At 38.2% G+C, this 23103-nt stretch overlaps 1 protein-coding gene across 1 annotated transcript in view; it reads right to left on the bottom strand.

Moving 5' to 3' along the window:
• Positions 1 to 682: 682 nt before the first annotated feature.
• The window catches only part of LOC101006695 (calcium-activated chloride channel regulator 2), a 33276-nt gene continuing 10855 nt past the window's right edge, over positions 683 to 23103 (bottom strand). Inside the window, exons 7-14 of the mRNA XM_003892142.5 lie at positions 18980 to 19210; positions 17765 to 17942; positions 16551 to 16657; positions 14062 to 14286; positions 11204 to 11474; positions 8007 to 8177; positions 5161 to 5394; positions 683 to 3667 (exon numbers count right to left, since the gene is read on the bottom strand). Coding sequence (XP_003892191.1) covers positions 3225 to 3667; positions 5161 to 5394; positions 8007 to 8177; positions 11204 to 11474; positions 14062 to 14286; positions 16551 to 16657; positions 17765 to 17942; positions 18980 to 19210 — 1860 coding nt within the window. The 3' untranslated portion in view covers positions 683 to 3224. The remainder of the gene's footprint in view (positions 3668 to 5160; positions 5395 to 8006; positions 8178 to 11203; positions 11475 to 14061; positions 14287 to 16550; positions 16658 to 17764; positions 17943 to 18979; positions 19211 to 23103) is intronic.

The following is a 23103-nucleotide window of genomic DNA, read 5'->3' as shown; positions in this document are numbered from 1 at the left end:
TTGCTTGAAATCATTCTATGTTGACAGATTTTCTTTTAGCACTTTAAAATGCTATTTTATTGTCTTGTGGCCTCAATTGTTTCTGATGAGTAGTCAGTCACCATTTGTATGATATGCCTAGGTGTTTTCTTTGTATAGATCCTATTTTAGGTTCACTTGAACATCTAAGATCTGTGGATTGATAGTTTAAATCAAATTTGTTTTTTGTTTTTTTTTTCAGATTGAGAGGATACAGGTTTGGGGACTTTCCTCTTTGTGGTTGCTTCTTTTTGGGATTTCCTTCCTCAATTTGCAACTATTCTGACACCCAGATAGCTTACTTCTGACTTGTCAACCTGGGAAGATGGCTGCTTTCAGCTTGAGCACTATCCAGATTTTCTGAGCAAACTAGGGAGAGCCTTTGGGGAAAAATTTGGTTAAATGTATATCTCATCTCTATTTATTCTCCCCTTTTAAGGGTCATATCTCCTTCAGTTTCTATCTGCTTTTGTCAGTGTCCATTGCTTCAAGAATTGTGTTCTACATTTTTTTCCAGAATTATAATTGTTATTTGTAAGAGGATTAGTTTGATATGAGCAGCTTTACTATCAGTGTCACATTAAGTTTTAAATGTAAGCTATATCTAGGGGTTAACTCTTCTAAGAATAATTGCATAGTAATAAAAGATAAAGCATACACAACATTTTTTTTGGAAGACTTTCTGTTATTAACATACAAGTACAAAGGTACTTTTAGGACAGTCGATGGTGTCCACACAAACAGTGACCTGCTCAGTGCATAGGCTATATTAGCAGCTCTTAAAAATCCTCCATCCCTTACTTTTGTCTCTCTTCCATTGAGATTTAATCTTCCTCTACTATCCCTAAAAGAAGAGGGCAAAAAATGGGGGGATGTTCTCTTCACTTTCCAGAACAAATTTCTATCCACTACATAACAATGACTATTTTGGAATTTGAAAATAGCATCTGTCCATATTGCTTAATTCCATAGACTTCTCTTCCCTCTCTCAGATAACTGTGCATCTGGCCCACAGTCTTCCTTTTCTGGCAATCTTGGGTCAAATTGTTAATGATGTCACATGTTTTGACATCATGGTATTCCACTAGTGACCAGTGAGCACATCATAGTTTTTCATTCTTTTTGGCCAAATGCCCTATTGTTTCTCTTTTTTTTTTTTTTTTTTAAATCAGGTATACAGAATCAACAGGGCATTTACTATGACTCTGTTCTATTGATTGCTGGAATCTCTAAATCTGTGTTTTCCCACATTTACTACATCTTTCTTTTTGTTTAATATTTTCACTCCTTACAACCACTGAACAGTGTTTACCCTACACACTTCATGAGATCACTCTTTCTACACTGTTATATTTGTTTGTTACTTTAATATCGTTAGAATCCCTTAATTTTGCCTCTTATACTCACTGATTTCTGGACTTAAGTCCATATGTTCCATTCCTGTACCCACAAAATGGAAGACAAACAACAACAACATCAACAGCAAAACCTACCAGGTTTCTTTAAAGCTAGATCTGCTGTCCTGCGAACTTATCATGAAACAGTTAAATATCTCTAGGTAGAAACCCTGGCATCTGCCCACACCTTCTTAAATAGGAGTAAAGGAGTAGTCTGAGAACCTGGCTCTTCCTTTGTATAGCTTTGCCATTAACAAGTATAAAACTTTGAATTACTCACCCAACCCTCCATTTTCCTGTCTGTAAAATGAGGAAAATATTCGAGAACCTGAAACCCACTACCATCCATCTCTGTGTTTCACTAGCCCAGTTTGAAACTAGAGAGAAGCAAATTCCATGCTAGCAAGTATAATAGCGACAGAGGGAGGAAGGACTGACTGCCAGCTAGGAATTGAGCTGCAAGGGTCTTGAAGCTTTCATCTGTGAAAATGTAGGCACTGTGAAACTTAGAAAGTAACAGGCCAGACACTGGATCAGTATAAACTACAAGGAGGTGGCCTGGGTAGAGAGAGTTGCTGGTTGTTTCTCTCCCCAGCACTGGTCTGAGTCTCTCATTTAGGGCTTCATGCTGTCTCTTTCTTCCTGTCCCAATTCCCCACATTTCCCTCTCCACCACCCTAAAACATAATCTAATTTTTATTCTTAATTGGTCCTGGTTATAAAACTTAGATCTAGTCTACCTTATTATGTATATTCTTCAATAAAGTTTTGAACTCTTTAATTAAAAAGGCAAATGATTTTATTGTTCGATAATCTTTTTAAAAAATAAGAGGAAGGAGTAAACTTAAAGAGGAAAGATGATTTTTATTTCCTTGTGACCTCTATTTCCCCCTTCCGCTGCCCTTGGTAAGTAACTCTTGATGGAGAAAGGATTCAAGACTCTTATTTAACCAAAAACCAGAGCCAGCTAATCATTTCCAAAGGTTGGTATCTCTCTGCTGACCTTTTCTTTGGTTGAAATTGAATAAAACTATATGTTCATATATGTATTAAAACAAACTCAGAATAACGTCTTTTCTTCCTTAGTTAAGGCATTATAAGGACTATAACTATCATACAGTAATACCCAAGGCAGTAACGTAGAAAGCTGCTTTGATGGGAGTAGAAACTTATAAACAAATAAATTCAATAGACCTTTTTTACAAAACTGGTATGAAGAGACAAGGGTAATACCCATATTTTTAAAGGTTGCCTCTTACAGTGAAAAAAAGATCTCTGAGCACTAGCAGTGAGATTTCATCTGTAATATATGTAACAAAATAGCAAGAGGTGAAGAGCTTTGCAATAGGGGCTTCATATATAAAATATAGCATGATCTTCAGTTGTAAACAAGCAACCTGTTCTGTGTAGATAAGGAGAAAAGAAAAATTAATCAAAGTAACTAAATGATTGCTTCACATAGAGAGTTACAATGCAGATCTACCCTCCTTTTCTCTACTTGGGGCTATTTTTCCACCTCAAAAAACAAACTTTTCTTGACACTGGTCCAACTTTACCCTTGCCTTTGCCTTTAAAGACATTACTTTAAAGAATAATTTTTATTATTTGTTCATAGCCAAAGCCTACGGGTTTTCTAATCTCCCCTCAAAAAGAATTTGTTGATCTACCATGTAAAAATCTTATCTGTATTGTACAAAAACTCAATGCATTTTAATACAGTTTTGATGTTAATTTGACTTTGTTAGTATGTTTTTGTAGTCAAAGGCCATGGGTCTTATATCTAAGAAGGAAGACATTTGGTATATTTGTTTATAATAATTTTGTTCCATTCTCTTTCTTGTCTGCTCTCTTTTTCCTGTTTAAAGTATGATGTGTCACAACTATAAAAAGGCAAATGATTCCTATCAAACCCATTGCTGTTAAAACTCCTTTCAATATAAGATAATCTCTGGCAGGTACAGGATCAGAATTGGGGGGAGTAAACAGAGATGCCTGGGCAATGTTAGATATAGCAGACTTTAAGGAGTTCCTATCCATTGCTCGTATTGCAATATAAATTCTGTGGCTTTCATGTGTTTCTCCATTTGGCTGATGTTCAGGTCCATTTGTGGAAATTTGAGGTGAGAATGTAAATATCTCCCTGATGCCAGCTTGCTGAGGATTTCGCTTTGATGTATTTACTAAAATAGCATTGTTAAAGTCATCTTGGATATTCTCTAGACTTTTACTCATTCTTATTTCATAGCTTGTAGCTGAAATTAAAAAATAGGAAAATTAAGTCACTTTGAGTATATTTTCTAGTTTATTAGAAATTACTAATGAGAACAGCAACAAAAAGTCAAAATATTTAGAAATAAACATAACGAGAAATATGAATACAAGCAAAACTTTAAAACACTACACAATGACTCATTAAAACCTGAGGACTTTTTTTTTTGAAAAGCAAGATTCAACATAAAAGATGTTATTTTTTTCCTAAGTTATTTTGTAAATGTTATGTGATTTTTTTTTGTTTGTTTTTGTTTTGTTTTGTTTGAGATGGAGTCTCGCTCTCTTGTCCAGGCTGGAGTGCAGGGGTGCCATCTCAGCTCACTGCAACCTCCGACTTCCGGGTTCAAGCGATTCTCCTACCTCAGCCTCCCAAGTAGCTGGGATTACAGGCATGCGCCACCAAGCCCGACTTATTTTTGTATTTTTAGTAGAGAGAGGGTTTCCCCATGTTGGCCAGGCTGGTCTCAAACTCCTGACCTCAGGTGATCTGCCCACCTCGGCCTCCCAAAGTGCTGGGATTTCAGGCGTGAGCCACTGCACCCGGCCTGGTATGTGATTTTATTTAAAATGCTTCATTTGTGCTTTAACTAGTCAAATTTATTGTAAATTCATATGGAAATTAAGCAATCAAATTGAACATATAAAGTCTAAAAACAGCAATGTGGAAAGACTAACTCTACCAGATATACAAATGCTAAAATACCTCAATAATTAAAACGCTGTGGTACTTACTGATGCATAAATAGACACATCAAAAAATAGGCCAAAACACATTCAGAAGTTTAGTATATGATAAAGGTGGAATTCAAATTAATGGGGGAAAAATAAAATTTCTGAATAAATGGTATTGTGAAAATTGGGTAAAAAATTTGGAAAAAGACAACGGAGGTAGAAGCCTGAAAGTTAACATAAGCCTTAGAAAAGGGAAAATAGAAAAAGGTACTCTGTCAATGTTTGCCCAAGCAAGAATAAGAAAGCCCTGAATCAGGGGACTGGTCCCAGCCTTCCTAACAAAAATAACGGCCAGAAGTAGGAAACAAAAATGCACCAAGGTTTGCATGAGTTACACAAAAAATTCCCCGAAGCCTACTGATAAATATATGAATAAATATTTACTACCCAGCTTTCAGAAAGAAATCACTTCCAGTACTGGGAAGCACACGCTCTGTAGTGCAGAGCCCATTTCTACTAAACAGATACCATAACACATGGTGTTGATGCTTCTAGTCAAGATTTCTGAGAGATTAGTATCAGTGAGTTAGCCAGGGCCTCCTCACTCCAGGGGTAGCAACGCACTGTCCTTCTGGGACTCCAGGATTTAAAGCCTTATCAGCAACTCAGAGCTTTTCACAACAATCCTCTGTACCTTTTTCAGTTCTAAACCTCCAAAGCTATTTTCACTCAACTAGCCCCTGACCTAGTTATTAGAAAAGCTGTCTTATGGAAAAATAGGTCATGAAATGAGCAAACCTACCCTGGCCCTGATCAAAGTCTTCTCCAGGTGCTGTCCAAGATAGGGTCAATTCCTCTTCTACGTTTACAGCTTCCAGGTCAATAATTTTGCATGGTGGAAACACATCAGGGTGGGGGCCAGCTGGAACTCCCAGCACTGAAAAGGAGCCTCCTGAGCTGACTCGGCTAAAGCCCCATTTTTGCTCCTCCTCATTTCTGCCTACTGATTTCCTTGGAGCATTCATCTGAATATTACCTGAGACAAAAAAGAGAAAAAAAAAAAGGCAAAACGACAAATTACAAAGCTTCTGAATAGCTTGTTCTTGACACGGTGAGACTTTCTTAAACCTTTTTTTATTTACTACATCTTTAGAATAACTGAGTGTATTTGTACAATCCTTTGCTCACTAATTCATCCATTTATCCACTCAATAAATATTTATTTTATTTTACTTATTTTATTTTGAGACAGAGTCTTACTCTGCTGTCCAGGCTGGAGTGCAGTGGTGTAATCTTGGCTCACTGCAACCTCTCCCTCCCAGGCTCAAGCAATTCTCCTGCCTCAGCCTCCCAAGTAGCCTGTATTACAGGTGCCCGTCACCACACCCGGCTAATTTTTGTATTTTTAGTAGAGACGGGGTTTCACCATGTTGGCCAGACTGGTCTCGAACTCCTGACCTTGTAATCTGCCCGCCTTGGCCTCCCAAAGTGCTAGGATTACAGGCGTGAGCCACTGCACCCGGCCTCAGTAAATACTTATTGAGGGCATATGCTGTACCAATAATTACAGACAAAACAGTATCCCTCATGGAATTTAAAGTCATGTTAATCACATTAATAAACACATATTTACAAAGCATGATAAGTGTAAGAAGGAAGGAAGGTAGGATGCTATGAAAGAAAATAAAGTGGGTCTATAATTTAGAGTGGTATCAAGGAGGTAACATTGAAAGGCTTCTTAAAGGTTGAGTAGGAACTGACCAGGTAAAGAAGAAAGGGAAGAACATTCTAGGTAGAGAGAACAGCAAACCCTGAGGTGAAAAGAGGTTTCAAGTTAGAAAAGCTAAATTAAAAGCAAAGTGAGTCATTTGAGATGAGGCAGGAGAGAAGTTTACACAGGACCTCATGGTCCAATGTGGTTTTAGATTTTAATGTTACATGCTGTAGGGAAGCAGGGAAGTGACAAAATTATATTTGCTTCCTAATAGAACACTCTGGCTGCTTGGTGTAGAATGAATTAAAGCACAGCAAGCAACAAGGTGGCCACTTACCCATTCAATAGTCCAGATGAGAGAAGATAGCAGCTTGGGATGGGAAATAGTGTAGAGAGGGGGGCAAGAAAGAGGCAGTTCAAGAGGTCTTCTGGAGAGGTCAAGCAAAAGCTGGTGATGGATATGAATATAGAATGGTGAAGAAGAGAAACCTGGTTTAAAATGAAAGAAAAAAAAAATTCCAGGTTTCTAAAATGAGCAAGCTGGGAGGAGAAGCAGGCTAAGGAGAAAAAGACCAAAAATTAAATTACAAGGTTTGTGATTCCTGTAAAACATCTAATTCAAGATGTTAATGAGCCATTTAGAGCTGGATTTTAAGCTTAAAAAAGAAATTTTAGCTAAATTTAATAATTTTAAAGTTATGAATTTGGAGGTTATACACAAATAGATGTTATTAAAGGCATACGGATTAATGAGATTAATAAGAATTATTACTGTAATGATAAGTAGTATTTAGTGAGTGCCTTCTATGTGCCAGGCACTTTTCTAAGGCCTTACATGTATCAGATATTTAATTTTCCCAACATGGCTATGAAGAGGGCAATTATTACCCTTATTTTTTTAGATGATGAAACTGAGACACACAGAAGCTAAGTCACTTGCCCAAAGTCACACAGCTGGTCAATGGAGGAGCTGGGTTTCAAAGCCAGGCAATGTGGCTCCAGACGGGAAAGTAAGAAGGTTCAGACTCAGCCAACATACTCAGCCTGCTAGAAAACAAGGAGCTGGAAAAAGAGCCTGATAAAAAATTCTGGAAAATAAGAGGTAATTAAGAGAGTGAGGTATCACAGAAACCAGGAAATGGCAAAAGAGGGATCAATTGGCTGTGTTTGATACTGGTGAGGTCAGAAAGAATGAGGACTGAAAAGTAAACAAAAAGGATAGAGTCATGTTATGGAATAGTCCAAATGATTAGTTATAACTTTTAAAATACATGAATAATATTTATAAAGAATCTGCATTTTTGGAAATACAAATGCTTAGAAGTCTTTTTTGAGATTTTTTTCAAAGACTATAGCATGACATATTTCTGTTTGTCTGTTGTGCTTTAACCACTGCTTCCTATCAGGAACTATTATAATGGTGTTAAAAAGATAAATATCTTCCATTTATTTTGCATTTTTTTCTTGAAGGAAAACAAAACATCTTCAGGATCACTTAGTTGTCTGTAACATCCAAGTTCATATTTATTTAGGAACTCATTTCCTGTGTGGACTGTTTGGGCTGTTGGCCTCCTTCTTTCAACTGCTAATAACTTTTTGCCTCTTTCTCTTGCCTAAACCTCTATAGAGGAAACACAGAAGCAGGAACTGAGAAATTAACTATTAGTAATTCTGATGAAACAAGAAAGAGGTCAACATAATGACTAAAATAAAGGTAGGTATAATCTGTGGACATTACCTATTGCCTTCCTGTTACCCGCCTACCACGAATCACTGAGGACTGAAGAAACAGTCAACAAATTATGTATGGACTTAAGTGTAAAGACTTTTGAAATTTTCTTTCTCTCACTCCCTGCCACCCCAGTACACACATACCCATCAGAGATATGTACATGAAATGATGTTACTCAAATAACAGTGCTAATGGTTCTTACCGTTTGCTGTGTAACCTGGTACATACATAGCATGACTCCCTGGAATAGAGTGGGCTAGTGTGCTTATGCTTGGAGAGTGATTGACATGCACTTTCAAGCTATATCTACCATTTACAGCAAAGGAGAAAAAATACCTCGAGTAAATTCCATCATTTTTTATAACATCAGCACCTGTATATATAAAAAACACAGTGTCAACACTTGTTATCATAGTAGATTACTAATATTTAAGTCATTAAAAATGAGATTTACTCCCCTTATTCTTTCTATATAAGGTATATGATCATGCTCTTATCTACTTTTTATATTCTCAGGTGATAAAAAATCCAATGGGTCCATAATTTCTCCCTGTAATTTCTTACCTCAGAAAAATGATTTTCTAAAGGTGAATAAGTTGTACCATGCTAATAAAACATTTAATCATCACCTTTAACATTCTTGTTCTTATCATTGAAAATAATACTAGTTTTTTTAAGAAATCAAGCACATTCTTCAGGTTGCTTATAGTCATTGACCCTTTTGAGATGTTAAGAAAAGCTATTTTGTCTCTAGGAAATAAATACATATGCACATATACACATTTTCCTACAGTTTCAAGGGTTTATGAATGCCCTGAAGTCACTTGATTAGGGACCTTTAATAAATACAAACTTTGGTTGCTTATAAAATAGTGTGAAATTACTTAATTTCCTCATTAGAGGGTATCTGGAACTGTTTTTCTAGATTCTAGGGGGCTTGTTGACCTGGAGTTTGACAGAATTTGGTAGCATCTACTGTGCCTTGCTTCAGGGGGCATTCTGAAAGGTTAGCCAGTGATGTACTTCCTTCCTTTTGTGTTGATCTTTAGAGAAAAGTTCAATTCCGAGCCAAATTCATGACTCAGTGGCAGGAAGGCCTAGACCCCAGGGCAGCAGAGGGAAGTGCAGCTTAGCCCAAGTATAGATCACTTTTGCCATTCAAGTACAGGTGGTCATATTGGGCAAGCAGCTTGTCCTCTATCCTAGAGGTCAATTCAGTTTTCATACCACACACACAGTGCTGTACACCAGCAGTGTATCATTGCTAAAGTGTCCCCACCATCTCCCTCTTCCCCATTGCAGAGGCAGGGCTCCTTAACATAAGAAAAATAGGAGTATATTTAAATGAAATAAGAAGTGCTAAACATTTTATTATCAAGGGAGATTTAGAATTCTTTTTTGTCTGTTGTAAGAAATCAAATCTTAACCATCTTGGCTAACACGGTGAAACCCCGTCTTTACTAAAAATACAAACAATTAGCCGGGCATGGTGGCAGGTGCCTGTAGTCCCAGCTACTCGGGAAGCTGAGGCAGGAGAATGGCGTGAACCCAGGAGGCGGAGCTTGCAGTGAGCTGAGATCACGCCACTGCACTCCAGCCTGGGCGACAGAGCAAGACTCTGTCTCAAAAAAAAAAAAAAAAAAAAAAAAAATTCAAATCTTGGTATTTAGTGGTTTAATGATGAATAAAGTTTATCTTTGTTGAGAAATTACAAAGGAAAATCTCTCCATATTAAAGTCACCACTGCCACCTCTTTTAATCACTGAGGCAGAAAGAAATGGGGAAAGAACATTGGCTTGGGAGACAGAGGAATTGGTTTGAAGGCCTGCATCTGTCACTTAGTAGCTATGAGGCTTCATGTCTCTGAGCCTCAGTTATCTCATCTATAAAATGGAGATAACTTATCTTGCAGGGTTGTTGTGATGATTATTTGAGATTATGCATGAAAAAGTACATTTTAAATTGTAAATCATTTCAGAGGTATAAGTTTTATTATAGTTCATTTACTGAGCAGATAAATACTGCTTCCATTATAAAAGTAAGTATTAAACAACTGTGTACATACATGTTAGGTATTGATTGGAGGGGAAACAATTTACATTTTGATGCCTGAGCAGTATTTTTTATTGTTTCTTTTTTTAGGGTATACATTTAGATAGCAAACAAATAAAATAGTTCCAGGGAATAATATAAAAGCCTATTGAGCTGAATCAGATGATTTTCCCTAGGAGAGTAGGCTCTGTTCTCCAGGCCAGCCCACAGGGTGGGGCAAGAGAGAAACATTCTACAAAAGTGCATTTTTGGACCATAAACAAAAATTGAAAGGTATAACCATGGATAAGCCATCAGAGCATGAGAAGTTCATTTGGATCCAATCCAATAGGAAAAACAAGAAGACTTCTCTGGTATCCCCCTGAGGTGGACTTGAACCAAAACCCTCTGAATGAACTTTTGTTTTCCTGCACATCATACATGATTGCCATGGCAAGATACTAATGGGCTACCGAACTTAAGACTCTTGAAAAAAGATGAACTTTGAAACAACAGGGCAAAAGAATATAATTTTGTTAGTAGATCAAACACTTCGGGCTGCCAACAGAGGCAGGTCTACTGCCATTCTAAGAATGTAGTTTAGGAAAATAACCAAATAGGAAAGATGGAACAACAAAGGAATTTGTTTTTCAAAGGAGCCCAAGTGCTGCTGTTTACCTGGCTGGATGCTGTACCATCTATAATGTATGATGACCAGGCTCTGAACGCTGTATGTGCAGAATGAGAGCTTTTATCTATTCTGATTCCTCTAGGCTTGCAGGCTGGGTTTTCTTGAGACCCAATCACACATGTAAAAGGCAGTGGCTGTGCTAGAAATGAGCTGTGCCCTCTCATCAACCCAGCCTCTTGGGTCTAGGGTCATCTTATAGGTCACAAGTTCAGTTTCCAATTTTTTCTTCACAGCTGGGGTCCAAAGGGAAAAAGTGGGTTCGCTGTCACTGCACCTCCCTTCTGATTTTCATTTCCTACTTTAACAGTCCAGTCTGATTACTTCAGTGAATAATAAAGCTGGTGACTCTTAGAGGAATATAAGTATGTCATAAGGACATAGAAGCCTGCTCCTATATGACCTCATCAAATGGAAGCCAGGACCAAAGTGTCCAGCGGCTGCCTCCCACCCTTTGCTCAAACATAGACACTATGAGGATCCTCAAGAGGACTCTCTTTTTCCATGCTAACGTGGAAATATCAGTGATCCTATGAGAATTTGAGAATATTGTAAGATTAAGAAAAATAACTGAACAACTGAATAACTGAATCTTACAGATAAGCTTAATATTGATACTACCACATCATATCACAAGAGCTGTTGAGAACATGATAAAATGTCAAGACATTCCTTGTTACCTGCTCCATCATCGAGAAGTCTTAGTGTAACAGGATCTCCAGTCTCTGGCTCAACTGTGGCAGTGACAGTGGCATTAAGAATGGGATAAAATCCCTGTCTCACATTGGCATAAATCATCACAGGCTGGGGAAAATGGAGGCTGTCTCTTTCCACAAAGGCTTCCACAGTGGCTGGGGGCACAGCTGAGTTGGAGGCGCGAGAGGTCACTGCCACTTTCAGGGCTTGCAGAGAATGGTGGGTATTGTTCAGTGTGTAAGTCCAGTGCCCAGGCTGTAAAACAAGTCTTATTGTTTTGGAAAGTGTGAAAAAAAATCAACCCTAATTCGAAAGCATACATCTAAGCTGCTGGAGAATTTTGCTCTTGTTTTGTTGATGTTACACTTTTAAAAATACTACAAAAAGATGCCAGGAAAAGTAGCATTGGTTAAGGGATGAATAAATTCATATTTACATGGCTTTCATAGCATAAGTCACCTTTCTTTCTAGGTGATTCTTTAGGAATTACACCTCGGATTTATTTGGAGTGAGGGAGGATACATCTTGATTCCCATTTTTAGAACATAACAATAATAGTGTCCAGCTTCAAAGTACTTTACAGATATTAATCTGAGCCCCTTCCCCAAAAAGGAGTTTAAATGTTTTTCATTTCTTTTCGTAACTGAGAAAATTACATCAAATTAAGTGGACCATTATAATTTATGTGGACACCATGGACTAAAAAGGCAACAATATCCTTCTTTCACTCCACTTCCCACAAAACTCCACACTGAGAAATCTCAATCAGCAAAAAACACATACACTCTTAGGGACCAAGAAAAGGACCTACTATTTTTAATAGGTCAGGATTATACAATATCTAATTTGAGTAATTTATAGAAATACTGTTAAACACCACTCTTGCCTATCTGCCTGGGAAAAACCGACAAAAAAGAAAATCTGAAAGAAAAAGACTAAAATTATAATATAGAAGAAATTCATCCTTTTGATTAAGCTATACTTTATATTGCTTTTTCCTGACTTCTGCTGCTGCTCCTTATCAAACCCCCAGAAGTAACAAGAGAAACACAACAAAGCAGAAGGAAGAACAGAAAAGCAAGGGGTTGTAGTGTAACTCAGGGTGGAGAATTAAGACGCACCACACCCTAGCCATCTTTCTTCATTGGGATTCATGAGCTTCACCATTTTCCATTAGTCATGATTCAAGCACCATGTTTTTTGTTTGTTTGTTTGAATCATAACATTAGTGACAGATGCATGGCAGGAACTTCCACATCAAAAAGTTATCTGAGTGCAATAAATGTTTCGATACAGGGCATCTAATCCAGACCAAGAGGTCAGGCAAGGGGAGCAAGAAGTAGGTAAAGTTGTCCCTGGCCCTTATACACAGGTGTGAAAAGAACATGATGAATTTGGAGAAAAGTTCAATAGGAGCAGAGCATCGAAGAAGTTAAGAGAGAAGCTTGGGTAGAAGCCAAAACATGAAGGGTCTGGTATGTAAGAGTTACCACTTGGATTTTATTCTGAAACCACCAACAAGGTTTTGAACAAGAGACACACTGATTTGTGCTTCAGAAGGATCACTTTGATAGAGGTAAAGAATGCACTGGAGGATGGCAGTTTAGAGTCAAAGAGGCTAGTTAAGGGGCTGTCGAGAGGGTGGCAGGCACGGTGGCTCACACCTGCAGTCCCAGCACTTCAGGAGGCAGAGGCAGGCAGATCACTTGATGTCAGGAGTTTGAGACTAGCCTGGCCAATATGGTGAAACCTCATCTCTACCAAAAAATACAGAAACTAGCCAGGCATGGTGGCAAGTGCCTGTAGTCCCAGCTACTCGGGAGGCTGAGGCAGGAGAATCGCTTGAACCTGGGAGGTGAAGGTTGCAGTAAGCTGAGATTGTGCCACTGCACTCCAGCCTGGGTGACAGAGCAAGACTCTGTCTCAACAACAACAACAACAACAACAACAACAACAACAACAACAGTAACAACAGCAGCAGTGAGTGGGGCAGCAAGTGAGGAGGCACTGAATTCAGGCAGTGCAAGAGTGAATCTGATCAACTTACAATTCTCCTTAGAACCATTAGTGGTTCCCTTTCATTTCAGGATTCAAGCCCCTGTTCACTTTACTGTTGTGCAAAGCCCTTGCTAATACAGCTCCTGTTTATCTGTCTAGCCTCACTACTCCCCTCTCCTTCCTTTGCCTACATCCCTACCTTATAGACTACCCTACTCTATTGAACTACTCTAGTTCTATGAAGTCATGTTCTTTTTATCTGAGTCTTTCTATGTGCTGTTTCCTTTGCCCAGAATGTCATACCCACCTCTGGCCCCATTATTCCTTATATTTCCATTTTGATGTCTTTGCTTCCAGGAAGCATTCTTCCTCCCACCCTCTTGTATGTTCTGATAGCATCCTGTTTATACTCTCACCATGACATTTTATTGCAAAGTACCTAGAACAAGACCCAGTACACCCAGTAGATGCTAAAAACCATATACATTGCATGTATTCATATTATAAATTCTAAGTAGAGATTTTTTCTAAGCATATAGAAAAGTGTGTTTATATGGATTATGTAAAGAAACATGTAGGCTAGAAAAAAATTTAATTGTAATACTAGTGGAAATACTAATTTTCAGTGTTGAAGTGTTTGATATCTAATATTTAAAACTGAGAATATACTTTAGTTATTCCTCTTAAATTTTTAATATTCACAAAATGGCCTCACAAATTTAAAGTAAACTTTGGATATATTAAAACAAGATTTTCTTTACACAATGCATTTAATCATGTAATTCAACTGAAAATCATAAACTTGGCAGAATGTTGTCCTTAGGAACAAGCTCACAACACCTACCTTAGCTGTTCCTGGAATCCAAAGACTAGCTGTCCGAAAAGTTAGATTGGTGATAAAATTATTTGTGTAGTATTTTCTTCCATCAGGATCAAATAACATAATCTCAGGAGGACCACTGGTCTGCCACGTAACTAGAAAGATAGTGTCATTGCCGACAGTGTTATCCACAGTCACCATGTTTTTCAATTGATGGTAAGGTTTAACATTTTCACCTGTACTTTCAAGCTGTTAAAGAGAAGATATATATTAGAGTTTCTGGTGTATGCATAATCATTCCATCTTTTTCTTTTATAACAAGCAACAATGAATTGGAAAGAATAAAAATAATTTAATTCTGACAGGTACTATAGTTATACATCATTTTTCATATAAAAATACTTTGCAAAGCAAAATATTGCATGTTATTTAAGTACAGTAGGTATAAAACATTTTGTTGTAGTTAATGCAAGTGTCATTTCATTATTTATTAAGAGATTTTAGTTGTCCTCATATTATCTCTTATCCAAACTAACATTGGCCTCAGATCAGCAATTATAATAACAAGCTTTTAAAAATTTTCATTTGTGAATATGCTTAAATTTTATTAGTTTGTATATAATTTGTCCAGATCCTTTTACATATTTTGATAAGAAATACAAACTTGGGTTTTGGCTTGGTTTTACCACATTAAAAAATTATTTAGGTTGGTCACAGTGGCTCATTTCTGTAATCCCAGCACTTTGGGAGGCTGAGGTAGGTGGATTGCCTGAGGTCAGGAGTTTGAGACCAGTCTGGCCAACACGGTGAAACACTGTCTCTACTAAAAATACAAAAGAATTAGCCAGGTGTGGTGGTGTGTGCCTGTAATCCCAGCAGCTACTTGGGAGGCAGAGGCAGGGGAATTGCTTGAAGCAAGGAGGTGGAGGTTGCAATAAGCTGAGATCATGCCGCTGCACTCCAGCCTGGGCAACAGAGTGAGACTCCATCTCAAACAAACAAAAAAAAGTTATTTAGCCATTCACAATAAGCCATGTGTTTGCACATGCATGTGTAACATGTACAGAGTACAAACGTTTGCCTGGCACTGTGCTAAAGGCTTCACAATCTTACTTGATCCTTATAAAAATCCTCTGTGATAAATACTATTGTTATCCACATTTTAGAGATGAGAAGAGTAGGCTTGGAGAAGTAATTTGCCGATGTCACATAGCAAGAAGGTGGAACTGTGATAAAACCCAGTGGTCCTGACACCAGAGCCCCTGCATTTAATCACTATGTATTTCCAATGGCTACAAGTCTCTAAATAACTTTGAAAATTTACATTTATTAAACAAACACATTAGTAATGCTTCGTTAAATTGCTGAAACCTGCAAAGCATGTAAAATTATATTGGTGGATAACAGCAAAGGCATTGTGAATTGTTTGTTCAAGTCAATTCAAGAAATACTTATGGATTGCTGACTTCTGTGCCACATGCTATGCTGGGCCCTGGGCTGTTGAAGGGGATTTACATGTAGTTCCCACCTCAGGCCAGTGGGGCTAATGACTTCAACAGCTTTTGGGGAGGGGGACAAGTTTGGGAATGTTAAGGCTAATTTGATCCCATACGAATAATATTTTGTTAAATTTGTTTTTTACTTTTTAAAACAATTGTTTTTATTCCATATTATTGAAGAGGAAGTCACAGGGCATAAAGATTGAGCATTATCAAAAGAACCAATTATAGCCTAATCTGTACTAGATATTGTCATTTGTAATTCACATTTTTACTTCTTATTATGGAATTGTGGTTATTGCCTTCACTGTGTAAATATAATCTTCATGTTAAATATTTCCTAACAAGAATTGACAGGCTACATTGGTCACATCAAGCCATTAACTTGGCAGGTACACTTGCCATCTGTGAGGAAACTATAGATGAAATTTTGTTCAAAACATTATTCAGTTATGTCCAAAATATCTTTAAAGTACTTTGGAAAGAAAAAAAAATGGCCCTATAAAAATAACTTAACTAGAGGAAGCTTTGGTGAGCAAAATCATGTAAGTTGTGGTAGTCAAAGAGATATTTAGATATTTGTGGTAGTTAGAATTTAATGAAATAGTTGATACCCCTTATACAAGGAAGAGCTTCAGAGATGTTGAAGAAGCAAAAATAAGATGAATTCTGATTGATGGAAAGTTACTATGACACTAAAACTAAATTCACAGTTTCTTATTTTTCTTCTGCACTTTGCCTCTGCCACACCCCCATCTGCACTTTGAGCCACAAGGAAGGAGTAAGCTCCACTCGTAGACTTTGAAAAGCTGAGGTGGCAATTTTGGTAAATGGCTCCTAGGGCTGAAAGCCTGGCTCTGGTGATGCCAAGCAGCCTTTTAAAAGCCTTTCATACACAGGCTGTTACATATTCAAGTAAGGTTAATGAAGCAAGTAGCACAATTCGTCAGTTTCCTTGTTTCCTTCTCCCTTCCCACTCCCCACCTGGAAATATAACATTGAGAAAATTCTGACCTGAATACGTTGCTGGAAAATGTCTCCAGTTCCAGAGGAAATTCTACTGAAAGCATCAATCATGCTATTGGAGTTTGATATATCTGGAACAAAGAACTTTAAACCTCCTGAAATACATGATAGGGATGTTCACTATTAAAATGGGTAAAATAAAACAAAAATAAAAATGTTAGGCCTTTTCCAACAAACTTTCTTGGCATTAGAGTGTTTGTTTTGGGGAAATGGGTGCTATGCTTGACTTGTTTTGCCTGACACCCTATACAACTACATGGTAAGTGGCCCTAGGCAAGTGGTTTCAGCTATTCTATCCATGAGTGTATTGCCAGGGCCTAGAACTTATGCACAGTACATAAGAACTCAATAAATATTTATCGAATACTCAAGACTAAAGTAATTTTAAGATAATTTAGGTTCATTGCTATTTACGTCCCTATGTTTACATTTATATTCTGAAAACTTTGCTTTTAAAGATAATTCAATAAAACCTTTCAATTGTCAAATCAGCATGCCCATTTTTTATTGAATAAGGAATATAAGAGAAAATTATTCTGTGCCTCATTTAGTATAAAAAGATACGTATCTTAAAACACTGTGTGTGTCACTACTATAGAAGTTAGTGCATTTAATCTTTTTTCTGTTTTGAGATGGGGTCTCGCTCTGTCACCCAGGCTGGAGTACAGTAGTGCAATCTCAGGTCACTGCAACCTCTGCCTCCTGAGTTCTAGTGATTCTCCTGCCTCAGACTCCCGAGTAGCTGGGATTATAGGCACCTGCCACCATGCTTGGCTAATTTTTGTATTTTTAGTAGAAGTGGGGTTTTACCGTGTTGGCCAGACTGGTCTCAAACTCCTGACCTCAAGTGATCTGCCCACCTCAGCCTCCCAAAGTGCTGGGATTACAGGCGTTAGCCACTGTGCCCGGCCACAAAGCATTTAATCTTAAACATATGTTTTAGCTCCATGATTATGCATGTTCACACTGGCTTAACACAGAATTATAAAATATTATTGTTTGGATGTATAGAATTAGAACCTTTAGGGAAAATGTAAAAAAAAAATCAGCAAAATATTGATCGATTTTAGTAATGTGTGTGTGTGTTTTAAAAACAGTTTCTATATTTTCAATTAAGCCATATAATGAGTTTCATAGTTGTGTCTTGGATATTCAAGTTAAAGGGAAATGCTCCAAAAGGTATGTTTTTAAAAGTTTATTACCTGTAAGACGTGATAATTCCTCCAGATTTGGGGCTACAGATGAACCCAGGGCAATGGAGTGAATTGTTGAACCACTGCTGAGCACAGTGGGTAAGCAATTGCCAATAAGCTTATCGTCTCCACTGGTCACTAATATCATCACAGTGCCATAAGCGTTTCCATTCAGTTTTTCAACCACCTGAACATACAGAATTAGTCATTTGGAAGGAAGTGTAGTTCAAATTGTTTTATTGAGCAAAAGAATTCTCTGTCATCCAAATTCCCACTGTAGCTCCTCCACCCCATGCCCATCCCCACTCAAGTTTTACCTCAACCCATCACAGCACTTGTCACCCTACATTCCACTGCCAGTGTGCTTGTGAGCAGGGACTTTTCCTGCCTGAATCGTCAAGATGTCCCCATAGTTTAGAACTGTATCATAGAGGATATGGAATACATCATAGTGTGAGAGGCTTGCCTCTGAGATCCAGCAAGTGACCAATAAGAGGGCCTAGAGCAGTGGTTCTCAGTCTTGGCTACACGTTAGAATCAGATGGGGAGACTTAAACAATTTTAATGGTCAGGTCACATCCCAGATCAATCAAATCAGAATCTCTGGGGGTGAGACTCACGCATTAGTATTTTTTTAATCCCCAGGTGATTTCAATAGATAGCCAAGGTTTAGACTGGGCAGCAACAACCATAGCTGATGTGTCTTGTTTGCTATCAGATAAGCATCCCAGAGGCTGAATTCAAACGTATTGATTTAATAAACTCTGTCATTCCTGAAACACAATTCTGGCCTTAATTGGTTCTGATATGCTTGAAGTCTAGAATGACTATAGACAGAAGCCAGACATGCTAATTTTGACAAGAAAATTGAAAGGGAAAAATGGCCACAGCTGAGACAGTCCCAGAATGACTAGGAACAGTTTAGAAAATGCCCAGATGTTGTTTAGGTTCTCTAGTCTTGTCCATTGTATTCATTTATTTGCTCATTCTGTCAACAAGCATTTATTAAGCAACTATTTTATGCTATGTACTTTGCTAGGCACAAGGAGTACAATGGTGAATAAGGCATAGCTCCTGACTTTAAAGATAATCCATCATTACTTTCATAGTTGAGGCTGTTATGACCACCCTGTAACAGACTGCCCCCCATCAGAGGAAACCTCGTATACCAAATGAAGGAAAGGAAAATGATGGTGATCCAAGGCTTAGGATGCTCTACTGTACCTCAAATCCTTTCTTAAGCCCTGAACAAATGCTGACTTCTGTTTTAGCTGATACAGTGGTGGGCAGATATGAAACCAGCAACTTTCGATCATCATTGCTGTTAATTTGGTGTAGCTGAGCTCTGATCTCTCCTTTGCTATCGAAACTGGTAATGCCCACGAAGGTATGAATTTCAACAATCTGCATCAAATAAAATTCTGCGGCTTGTTGTAGTTGAAGGAGTCTGTCAGCCTATGTCCCAAAAAGGAAAAAAGAAAATGGCAACATTTGGTTGGTAGACAAAAGTATGATGAAGTAACTCAATTAGCAAACATCTCTGCTAACTCTTTAGAGATGTTGTATCATAATTTTTTGAGCTTTAAAGAGTAACATAATATTAGAATATTGTTTGATTAATTGCAGGCTCAAAAATGAACGCTTTCAGGGAAGAGGGAGTGGCTTGGGGCTCTGCCCCGAACAAGATGTTCGTAATTTACCACTCTCTGTTTCTCATCATCCCCACTATTTCACTCCAACCCAGAATTCAAAGATCCATGAACCCAGCTGAGACGAGATTTGTAACTGCTGTTTTAAAAATGCAGTCCAGGTAAAAGGAAACATTGCAAAGAGACCTTTGCTAGAGAGGAGTGGCAGTCAGAGGATCCATGATCTGCCCTGGCACTACCCTCTGCTATTGTGGTCACCTTAGGCTGGGTACTTCATCTATAGGGTGAGGACGATAGCTTTCTTGTTTATTAAATTAGAATTGCTGTGAGGATCAAGTGAGATACATATATGGCAGTACAGTTAAACCATGAAGGGCTAACCAGGTTTAAAGTATATTAGTGACCAGTTTTGGGCAGGTGATGCTATTGATTAATTCACTGGGGTCACTTGTTTTGAAAGCTCTGGAAAAAGAGAGGAGCAGCAAGCTGAGCTTCAATGACCACCCACTCAGGGATGACCCTGATCTCTATCTCCAACTCAGGCATCTTCCTGGGTGGATCTAGACCTGCATTTCACACTTCTTAGGACACAGGTTTCTGGCTTAACTAGTTGGGAGTGATGATTTGACGACCGTGAAGATGGCAACTCTACACTTTGAATTCAAATACTGTTTCTCTTACAATATTGGGAAGTAAGTTGTAAAGGGGGTAAAACAAGGTCTTAGAACTCTGCCTTCAACTTTTGCTAATTACGTGATCATAGTAAAATTACTTCTTTTTTTTTTTTTTTTCTTTAGCTTCAGTTTTCTCATCTGCGAAATGGATACTGAGTAAGCACTCACAATAGAATAGCTATTGCCATCTTCACGGCCATTAGGTCATCACTTCCAATCTTGATCTCTCTACTCCCAGCTAGCTAAGCCAGCAACCCAGGACTCTCTTACCATTTCTGTTACCAGCCTTCATATTCTTGAACAGGTCCCATCGACTCAATATCTTAAATTTCTCTCAAATCCACACCTATGTCTCTATCCCATTCGCCACCTCTCAGATCCATCCAGTGTCATACAAATGAATGCCCTTCCCTTGAACAAATCCTTCTTATTTTGCCTCTTGGTCACTGCACACATTTTTCCCTTCCCACAAATGTCCTCTTTTCTTCTGTTTCCGTACATCACCCAACCTAGCAAGCACCTAGTTGAATCCTTCAAGATTCAACTCCAAGTTGATTCTCTCAGTGAAATCTTCCTTGACCACTTTCTGCTACAGCACCAGGTGCTGCCTCTTCAGTGCTCACATAGTAACTTACATCTCTGTGGAGCGTGGTCACATTGTATTGTATCTATTCACATGTGTGTGCCCTGTGTCCCTCATTAACTGTAAGCATTTCACAGCAGAGATACTGTTCTTGTCATCTCCATATCCCTCAGGCCAGTGCAGCGCAGGCACCTGATAAATGAATGAATGGCAATAATGGTTCAATGACTGTTGTTGGCCGGAAAAGGGAGGAAAGTTTGGTTTGCCATGAGTTTGTTACTTTGGGCTTATTTCTCTTCTACATATTTCAGGTCTACTCTCAAGTACCATCATCTTTCCTCTTCACTCCATCCATTCTTGCTCAATACAGGCAGATAGCCAATATAAATTACTCTGAGACCATATTTAAGAAAAGCATGCCGCCAGGCATGGTGGCACATGCCTGTAGTCGCAGCACTTTGGGAGGCCAAGGCAGCAGATCACCTGAGGTCAGGAGTTCGAGACCAGCCTGACCAACCATGGAGAAACCGCGTCTCTACTAAAAATACAGAATTAACCAGGCATGGTGGCACATGCCTGTAATCCCAGCTACTAGGGAAGCTGAGGCAGAAGAATTGCTTGAATCTGGAAGGCGGAGGTTGCGTTGAACTGAGATCGTGCCATTGTACTCCAGCCTGGGCAATAAGAGCGAAACTCCATCTCAAACAAACAAACAAACAAACAAACAAAAAACATGCCCTAGTCAACTGCAGGTAGGCAACATAGCAAAATAATTCAAATGCTGGCTATATTAGTAGAGTTTTTAGTTTTTCAGGTATCAGCCAAAAAGGCAAGTGTTCCAGGACTATTGATCCACAGAGCATGAGGGGATAAATTCTCTCCTTGGACAAGTTACTATTAAAATAAACAGCTACCACTTATTATTTATTTTGAACTAAAAATGTCATATTATCTCATTTACTCCCCCCTCAATAACCCTATGAAGTAGACAGTGGTATGCTGGTAAATGTTTAATAACAGTTTTCTGATGAAGAATAAAAGAAAGGAAGGGAAAAAGGGAGGGAGAGAGCAGGCAGGCCTGACTCGTAGCAAACGCCAGTTTCTGTGGGGTAAATATTCTTCCATGTGTGAAACCATGGTTGATTTCCTGCTGTTAATGTGACGCCACTGAGTGCACAGTTAGGATGAAATTGTAGTGGCACATCCATACAAATGCAATAGACCAGAAATAACCTCAAGAATTTAGCTCAGGGATCAGCAGAAGTTTTCTGTGAAGGGCCAGATAGTAAATAATTTAGGCTTTGCTGGCCATAAGTTCCCTGTTGCAACTCCCCAACTCTGCTACTGTAGCAATAAAGTATCCATAGATAATATGTTGACAAATGAGCATTGCTATATTCCAATAAAATTATTTGTGGGCAAATTTCATATAATTTTCACATGTCATGAAAAAGCCTCTTGATTTTTTTTTAACCATTTAAGATGTAAACCTGTCCTTATTTTGTGAGCCATGCAAAACAGGTAGTGGGACATAGTTTGCTGACTCTGGGCACAGATAATAGTAAAAAATAGTAGGAAAAATTAAGAAGTGTTGAGTTTTGAGTATTTCGTATATTTGTTTTCATATATTTTATTGTAAGCTTATATCATTTAATTGTTATTAATAACTACGTTTAATTACTGGTTTGCAGATTTCCTAAAACTTTAAAAGCTGACTCTCATAAAAGTAGGCATTATTATCCCTATCTTACAGGTGAGAAAACTGCTTCAGAGAGGCTATCATGCTCTTTATAACAAAGACATATTACACAGTAGTGAAGGAGCCAGGATTAAAACACAGCTGCCTGATTGTGGAGACTAAGACTTTAATCAGTTAAAGCAGCTGGAGGCTGCTAGATTGCTAGATGACTGAGATATGGTCTTCTGTACACAATGATGTGGAAAATAGCCATATAATGGACATTCACTTTCACTGCAAATTCACAGTCTACTTCCTCAACCAGGGATATTTACCTGTGAGTAGAATGTAGCCAGCAGCAACTTTTCGTTATATATAGAATTTTGGATTGTAATAGGTAAGAATTTTGGAAAAGGATCTTGGTTGGAAAGAGTTTCAATTAGTAGCAAAAATAAGCATTAGAAATTATCTGTGGATTTCATTTATCTGCATTATCTCAACTTTTGGCCACATTCTGAATTTGTTCCTCCCAATCCTCGAAAAATAGGAGGTCCTTGACTATTCCAAACCTTTTGCCTCCTCCAACTCTCACCCTTACTTCCTGAAAATAAAAATAATTAAAAACTGATAGAAGAGGCATGGTGTCCTGCGCCTGCAGTCCCAGTTACTTGGAAGACTGAGATGGGAAGACCACTTGAGCCCTAGAGGTCGAGGCTGCAGTGAGCTGAAACTGTACCACTGCACTCCATCCAGCCTGGAGGACA

The sequence above is a fragment of the Papio anubis genome, chromosome 1 (assembly GCF_008728515.1).
Source record: "Papio anubis isolate 15944 chromosome 1, Panubis1.0, whole genome shotgun sequence".
NCBI classification, from domain to species: Eukaryota; Metazoa; Chordata; class Mammalia; order Primates; family Cercopithecidae; genus Papio; species Papio anubis.
Note: the sequence above shows the minus strand (reverse complement) of the source record. Positions and strands in the feature narration are given on the sequence as shown.